Raw genomic sequence first — 8824 nt, 5'->3', positions numbered from 1 at the left:
CATGAAGACATGGTGTGTGAAGGTTGGAGTGAAGAACTCGAGTGTCCTGCACAGAACCCTGAACTCAACCCCACTGAACACCTTTGGGGTGACTGGGACAGTGACTGCACCCCAGGCCTCCTCACCCAACATCTGATCTCACTAATGCTCCTGAAGCTGAATGAACACAAATCCCCACAGCCACACCCCAAAATCTAGTGAAAGCCTTCCCAGAAGAGAAGAGTGGAGCTCATTAGAACAGGAAAAGGGGAATAAATCTAGAATGAGGCGTTCAATAAGCACATACTGGTGTGATAGTCAAGTGTCCAATGATGTCAGGTGTCCACAGACATTTGGCCATATAGTGTGTGTTCCATACACAGCTCATCTATTTTCTTTGTCACAAATTATTACACTGTAAGTTCCAAGTAGGGAAGTAATCATTTGCTGAATGACATTAATTAATGGATATAGAGTACTATGCAAAAATCTTCAGTTGATGTAAATAAATGCTGTAGTGTGAAGTTGCCTTCAATAATGAAATTAAACATGTACAAATGTAAACTGTACGGTAAACAATAATAAACTAAACAGACAGTATTTGGTGCAACAACCCTTTTGCTTAAAAAAAGGCATCAGCAGTCTCAGATGCACTTTGTACAGTTTTATAAGGAAATGGCTGGTTGATTTTTACTGAGCACCTTGGACACTTTGACTGTTGCACTTAGTTCTGGTCTGTTATGTTAAAAAAAAGTGCTCTAGTATGTAATATGCTACTATTTTTATTGGTAGGCAAAATTTCTGTAACAGGTTTTGTTGGTAATGTTTAGAAAATTAGAAATGTTTTTTTACTGGGCCAATAATGCAGAAAAAAAGACAAGCTTAAAACGTTTGGACAGTACAGTGACTTAAGTTCATTTATTATAATTTTCACTTAGGAAAGTCAAGTTTATATTTCTCTTTTATTAGTTATATGCTAAAAATGAAAACCATCAAGGGGAATTTTTTTTCTTCAACAAATATATTTAATACAACAGTTCAGTATCTTGAAAACTTAATGCAGGCATCAGAGAATTTATCTGTAGTATCCTTGACTGTAGTAAAAATATCAGGGGTATGCTAAGTAAGGCCCAAAATAAAAGGAATAGTAGAGATAATTATTATAATTTAGATAAATTTGAAATGTATTATTCTGAGAAATAAAACTCTGGCGGCACGGTGGTGTAGTGGTTAGCGCTGTCGCCTCACAGCAAGAAGGTCCTGGGTTCGGGGCCGGCGAGGGCCTTTCTGTGTGGAGTTTGCATGTTCTCCCCGTGTCCGCGTGGGTTTCCTCCGGGTGCTCCGGTTTCCCCCACAGTCCAAAGACATGCAGGTTAGGTTAACTGGTGACTCTAAATTGACCGTAGGTGTGAATGTGAGTGTGAATGGTTGTCTGTGTCTATGTGTCAGCCCTGTGATGACCTGGCGACTTGTCCAGGGTGTACCCCGCCTTTCGCCCGTAGTCAGCTGGGATAGGCTCCAGCTTGCCTGCGACCCTGTAGAAGGATAAAGCGGCTAGAGATAATGAGATGAGATGAGAAATATATTTAATACAACAGTTCAGTATCTTGAAAACTTAATGCAGGCATCAGAGAATTTATCTGTAGTATCCTTGACTGTAGTAAAAATATCAGGGGTATGCTAAGTAAGGCCCAAAATAAAAGGAATAGTAGAGATAATTATTATAATTTAGATAAATTTGAAATGTATTATTCTGAGAAATAAAACTCTGGCGGCACGGTGGTGTAGTGGTTAGCGCTGTCGCCTCACAGCAAGAAGGTCCTGGGTTCGGGGCCGGCGAGGGCCTTTCTGTGTGGAGTTTGCATGTTCTCCCCGTGTCCGCGTGGGTTTCCTCCGGGTGCTCCGGTTTCCCCCACAGTCCAAAGACATGCAGGTTAGGTTAACTGGTGACTCTAAATTGACCGTAGGTGTGAATGTGAGTGTGAATGGTTGTCTGTGTCTATGTGTCAGCCCTGTGATGACCTGGCGACTTGTCCAGGGTGTACCCCGCCTTTCGCCCGTAGTCAGCTGGGATAGGCTCCAGCTTGCCTGCGACCCTGTAGAAGGATAAAGCGGCTAGAGATAATGTGAATGTGTGAATAAAACTCTAAAACATCAGATCAAATTGCAGAATGGAACCTTCTGCAATATGAACACAACAGGAAATATTGATGAAAGACACTGAAAATACCAGGAAATACTGAAAGATACTAAATACGATAAACTACCTCAGGGTTCTGCCTGCTTTTACTCATACTACAGCTCTGCATGTGAGATGTGCTTCCAGTCCTTTTCTTGAAGATTTGATTTTTTGTTCTTCAAAAAGATTTGATTTTATTCTTATTTTCATTTCCCTCACATTAGCTGGAGCCGTTTCAGTTTTCCACTCAAATATCCATGCTGTTCCAACACTACGTCAGGGTGCAGGTACTTATGGATGCAGGCACAGGGGAGAGCAGGTGCATTGCAAACCGGAAGCCAAATCCAAATTGGCAAACTGAAGATGTAGTCAGGGTCAGGCAAGGGTCGGTCGATGTATGAACAGTATTTCAAAGGTCAGGTGAGAGTTCAAAGTCAGAAAGTTAATGGAAAGTAAGGTCAAAGTCACTGGAAGTCAGGAACTAAACCAAAGGCTTGGTACGATCAGACACGAGGACACAGAACAATACTTCACAACTCGAGTGACTGTTTGCTGAGCTTATATAGAGGGGTGATTACTGGGAAAATGGGAAACAGGTGCACTTCCTAATATTCGGGGGAGGAGGGGCACTGTGGAGCTCGGGAAACGTAGTCTGGAACGGCCGTGTTTGGATGCTGCTCCGAACTCAGATTTTCAGTGCTATTACTAGCACACTAATTATAACTATGACTCACTTAAGCTTTCAATGGCTCGAGCTCTAGTGATCTCCTTCCATTCATGAGGAATCACTCCATTCCCTGTGAATTTTCTTTTGTAGTGCTTTTCCAGGTCTTCCTGGAACCTACACACAAACCACTTCCAGTAGGGCATCTCAGAGTTGTCAGGGCTGATGTTCCACTTGGCATAGTCTCCACCCGCTTTTCTGTACTCTTTAAATGCAAACACACCAGCAGATGTACGAAAAAACATGTTACTTGAAACAGCAGTTGTGCAGAAATCAACTCCAAGATTTTCTGAAAACATGAAAGACCATCCATTGACTCCACAGTTGCGATGGAAACGAACACGATGATCTCCATCATGATCCTCCATTGTGTTGGTACAGATGGCATTGCAGAATGGACACTGAACCCAACAACATCGACAGAGGTGTTCAATCAGAATCTCATTTGGCTTCTTCCTGAACATTTCCTGTTTGAGGTCAGAAATGGTTTTGAATTCACTGCATAATTTTTCCATGGTGTCAGTCAGGCCCTTATTTGCAAGCTCTTGGAGAAAGCCAAGGTCTGTAATTTCTTTCTGCTCAGGACACGATTCTTCTTTAAACTGAAGCTCATCTTTTAGCTCTTTGGAGAAGTTCTCCAGCCACATGTCGATGTCTCCGTTTTTTTTACTGACGTCTTCTGTTGCTCTATTGACAGCATCCATCACACACTTTGTTTTGGACTTGATGTTGGTTTTGATTGTTTCCAGAACCTCTTCACCTTTGTCTGTGAGGATGTACTGATTTACTTCCTTGGTAATAAAGTGATTGAAATGTTCTTTGGGCTTGTGAATGTATTCAATATAGTTCTCAAAGTCCTCGTCTTCTGCTAGTGATGTCAGAATGTGTTTTTCCAGATTTGACCTGTTTCCACTGAATGCTGGAACGTTGCATTTCATTTTCTCAGCTACATCAATGGCAGTTTGGTCGTATGCTGCCTGCAGGATAGACGGCTCAAGTTTGTCCACAATGAATTCACCAAACACTGCTGCTGAGCTCGCACCATTGTAATAATTCTTGAAGATATTGAAGTATTGAGGCTTCTGTTTCTTTAGATAGAGTCTGACATTATTTGCTTCCTTGAATTTCATGTGAAGCTTGGTAAACTGGTCAACAGCAAAAGTACAGACATGAAGGCAGAGGTCTACTGTGAACTCCTTCTTGAGTATGTACCCAGTCATCTTCTTCTGATGTGCATTTATACTGGTTTTGACAGATTCAATTATTTGTTGAATGTAGCTGTGATTATACCCAAGCTCTGCACTGGATAGTCTCTGAATTTCATTCTTACTTTGTTGGAAAACATTATTTACAAAGGCCCGTAATTGATCATTATCCTTTGATGTTAACTTATTTGTTGTCGACGTTTTTTCTGGTTGATATTTTCCTGGAAGAAGTGAATTATATGCATTACTGACGATGGTGCGTGCGCGATGCCATAGACCAGGTTTGTCAGTTTCATGCACATCTACACCTGTTCGGTACTCCTCTGTTGGAAGGGGCGCTTGAGACTTTTTGAAAATGACATAATCAGAATAATCTCCTAAGACATCAAGTTTTTTGTAATTGCCCAGAGTCTGTTGATCACAGACAAATGCCAGCTCATATGTCTCAGACAAAATTTTTGTTACATCTCCAAAAACATCAATGTCACCAACCATGGGAGCATCCTGCGTCACTTCAGAGAGCCAGATGGACCAAACATCATCAAATTTGTTCCTGAGTGCATTTATATCCATTTGATTGTTTTTCAAATCCAAAGCAAGCTCTTTGCTTAGTTTAAAGAGTTTATTTTCATACCTTGTCTTTTCTTCATCAACCTTCTCTCTTGCAATTTTTTGTTGATAAATATGATCCAATTTTCTTTTTGCCACTTCCACAAGTTCACTGTAAAGATCCGTGATTTTTCTTTCAAACCTTTCTTGCCACTGGATCAGAATATCTTTATCACGGTCCTCCCTGAAAAAGTGGTCTACTGCCTTATCTACTTCTTTTTTCAACTCTCTCATTTCTGCCACAAGATCCTTTTCCTCAATCCTCAGCAATCTTTCATTGTTGACTCTGTTAAGCAGTTTGTTCTCAACTGTAAGCATGGTACTCCTGAGGCTCCACGTCCATTTAGTGTATTCATGCTCTAGTTTCCTGTACACTGCAATCTCTAGAGTGTTTCTAAAGCTGAACACAAAGTTTTCATTTAGAAGTGCATTCCACAAATCACTGATGCTTGATTTAAACTGTGAAAGTGTCACACCATAGTTTGTGGATATTTTTGACAAAATAGTTCTTCTTAGCTCATCAACATTTTCACTGTATGATGGGTTTGGTGGTGCCATGGGTGGACTGCCCTCCCAGAGCTGTGCAAAGTACCTAACATCATTTTGTACATCAAACGTAATGATATCACTAAAACATTGAGCATCACAGTCTTCTTCTTTAGATGCTAGCTTGGTCATGTCATCCAGTTTTTCCTGTAAGCGTCTCCTTCCTTCCATTGTTTTTTCTCCAGCTGTGATGTCTCCAACATTCTGATGGACAAACAAACAGCTGGGATATAGTCGGACCTTCTTCATCCTCAGGAAGGCTTGAACAACAATCTGAAGGATGTCCTGCATCTCAGCAGGGTTCTCTCCAAAGATGTTGATCAAGGTCAGGTTTCCAAGACCAACAACAAATGTGGCAAGTTCATTATCATGATGTATGGTCGTTTTCTCAGCCTGCTCTAAAGCTCTAAGTCCTTCAGTGTCAACAACTAGAATGTAGTCAAACTTCAGCTCTTTCTTCATCTCCTCTGACACTCTGACCAGCTGCATGAAGGCTCCTCTGGTGCACCTTCCAGCACTGACAGCAAACTGGAGTCCAAACATGGCGTTCAGCATGGTGGATTTCCCAGAGCTCTGAATCCCCAGAACTGACAGCACAAACACTCTCTGATCTCCCAGTATCTTCACAAGTTCATCTAGCACTGCTGAAACCCAGATCAGAGGAATATGCGCAGCATCACCATCCATTATCTCCAGTGGGTATCCGGTCACAATAATTTCTGCAGCTATCTGAGGAAGACAGGAGAAGCTTAATTTTGCCTCATTTGTTAGTTCTGTATTTTGTACTGACATACAGGCTTCAAAAACCTGCCCCATTTCTCTAAGGATGTGTTCTACACCAAAGGTGGCAGCGTTCAGGTCTTTGGAAATTTTTTCAAGTTTTGCTTGTTGCGCACTGAATGATGGTGACATGATGTGTTTTTTCTTCAAATCCAACACCCTGGACCACTGTTCATTATATTCATGATGAAGCCAGGACAGACAATCTGAGGTGCAACTGTCCAGTAGCATTCCAACCCACTTGAGAAAATAGACCTTTTCATTTTCTGTTAGTGCATTTAGCTTCTCAAGAAAAAGTTTCAGGAGGCAGCTGACATCTAATTTATGCTGTTGATTGCGTATTTTATTCATTTCCTGTTTTATAGACATTTTGTGGTTTTCTAGATGTCCCGTTAAGCGGTAGAGTTTTTTGTTCTCTTGACACCAGTCATGCCACAGTTTTCCTTGACAGGGCAAGTATTTTTCTTTGATCTTTGTCAGATTTTCATCATTAAACAGGCTCATGAGCTGGTTTGCTGCTTCTTTTGCTCTTTGGCAATCTCCTTTCTCTTCATCCACAACTATATTAGGTTCTGTGGCAACATTCTCAAGTTTAAAAGTAGATGATTTTATGCATTCTTTGATTGTCTTTCTTAATTCCTCAGTCACATCAGACTGGCTTCTATCTTTCAAACCAATTCGATACTTTCCTTCACACAGCTCCTCTCCAGCTGAGTCACTGTCAGTAAGAAGGAAAATGAGAGGCTTTGTGGATTTGAAGAGCTCCTCAATTATTGTCCTTTTACTTTCATCCTTACTAAGTGTAGACACAAGTACATTTACTGTGGACCATTTTGTCACAATCTCACGCTGGATGGTGTTGGTTCCTGCATCTCCATGAAAATTACAGAAGGCAACACAGTCAGGAAGCCAATCAGAGTTCTTTCCAGATGGGCAATACCAGGCAATTTCAACAACACCATTCATCAGAAGTCTAGTTTTGCTGTCCTGGGGGCAGTTCCTGTCAAAAAATGTATGATGTCGATCATTGATTAAGTTATTCATCAGCTGTGACTTGGATGAGGACACAGAGCCCAATCTGAGGAAGGCCACCATTGGAGTTTCAACTCCAACTATTGATCTGCAGTTGCTTGTTGTATTACCTTTAACATCTTTTGACTTCCAACTTTTTTTAATTTGCCGAAAAGTCCACAGGGGAAATTCAATTTCCCCTGTGGTGGGGTTGGGTACAAGCAGAGGTACAGCGTACTGACACTGTGAGAGCTTTGTTACCATTAACTGTCGAAGAAAGTTGTCTGCACAGTGAAAGACAGCCATCTGAATATCCATTGGGTGAACGTGGAACTGCTCTACTGCCCTGCTACCCACTGGTTCACTGTCGAAGAGGAGAGACAATATATCTTTTGATTTTTTGTCATTGCGTTGAATGTTGATTTTAGTGACTTGTCTCAGTCGGATATATCTTGCAGTGTAGTCCATCATGATCAGCCTGTGTAGGAAAGTGTGAACTAAATCCTTTTCAGCACACAGTTCATGACATTTCAGCGAGGATGCTGTTATTTTTAGAAATTCACCAATTTTCAGTGTATGTTGCGTATCGAGATTGAGTCTGCTGAAAAGCTGTCTTATGTTCTCCTTTCTAAGTTTATCTTCTTCCTTGTTTTGGTTTTGTCCATCCCTTGACTGATTACCTTCACACCCTGATGCTTGTCCCTGCGAAATAAATAACATTAAATAATAATTTACTTCCATGTAATACTCAAAAGAACATGTTTTTACATTTTGAAAATATCTTCCAATCAAATCACTTTGGCAACAACCAGCACTAAATAAAAGTGTTTAACATTTCACTTTTGTAATTTAATACATGGGATCAGTGGCGGCTGGTAGTCTTTCAAACAGGGGAGGCTGGTCGGTTACGATATTTCCAGATTTTAAAAGAAAAAACACATCAATTTTGCCCATACTCTTTCCTCTGATCTGGCTGATTGTTGGCAGGGTCACAAACTGTGAAATAACAGGTTCTTTTGGCCCATTAGCCTACTGTCCAATATACATGATAGTGCTGTTGGGGGGGTATATTTTAACATTTTATATTTTAAAATTGTGGCATGTTGTTTAAAAATTGACCTCGGCTGTGTTTTTGTTTAAAAATGTTTTCCAAATTGTAGCTGTGTTTAATTCATATCCAGAAAAACATATATTCCAATATAATATACTCAGCATAAACATTTTAAATAGATTCTATATTTTTGGTCCATCCATGACATATTACTAAAGTAGCCTATTTACTGTTGTTGATGTGGGTCACTTGCTGTTAGCCAATTCACTTTCTCGTACCAGGAGAGCTGAAAGGAACGAGTATTATTCCCTACCTTTTTCACCAAGTCAATTTGAGGCGTTGGTCTACCCTGCTCTTTAATTTTAATTTTTTCCTCGAAAGGAAGACTCGCAAATGGCTTCGCCAAAATTAAATCAGCAATGCTTGGCATCCGTGCGCAGCTTTCTTGCTAGCTGACTAGCCCCCTCAAGTTCAAGTTCAGTCACTCAAATAAACGAAATTTCTGGACCTAAGATAGCAAACTTGACAACAATATATTTACACTTTATTTACAATGAAAATATATACAAACTAAAAAAGCTGGTAGAAACCGTATGTAATGAATGAAATCGAAATGTAAGCTGATCTCTTACAATACACCACAGCACTTGCGAATCCGCATGGGACTGAACTGATGTTGCCAAATACTGCTGACGTTATCCAGCCCAAAATATGTTCAAAACCCGCCAAAATGCACTTAA

The 8824-nt window shown here is 40.5% G+C and overlaps 1 protein-coding gene across 3 annotated transcripts in view; it reads right to left on the bottom strand.

Moving 5' to 3' along the window:
* Positions 1-2017: 2017 nt before the first annotated feature.
* The window catches only part of LOC132870489 (interferon-induced very large GTPase 1-like), a 28242-nt gene continuing 21435 nt past the window's right edge, over positions 2018-8824 (bottom strand). For all 3 annotated transcript variants that reach the window (XM_060904143.1, XM_060904142.1, XM_060904141.1), the window contains exon 6: positions 2018-7735. In XM_060904143.1, the coding sequence (XP_060760126.1) occupies positions 2882-7735 (4854 nt within the window). In that variant the 3' untranslated portion in view covers positions 2018-2881. The remainder of the gene's footprint in view (positions 7736-8824) is intronic.

The sequence above is a fragment of the Neoarius graeffei genome, chromosome 22, assembly GCF_027579695.1.
Source record: "Neoarius graeffei isolate fNeoGra1 chromosome 22, fNeoGra1.pri, whole genome shotgun sequence".
Taxonomy (NCBI): Eukaryota; Metazoa; Chordata; class Actinopteri; order Siluriformes; family Ariidae; genus Neoarius; species Neoarius graeffei.
This window is presented reverse-complemented; position numbering and strand designations above follow the sequence as displayed.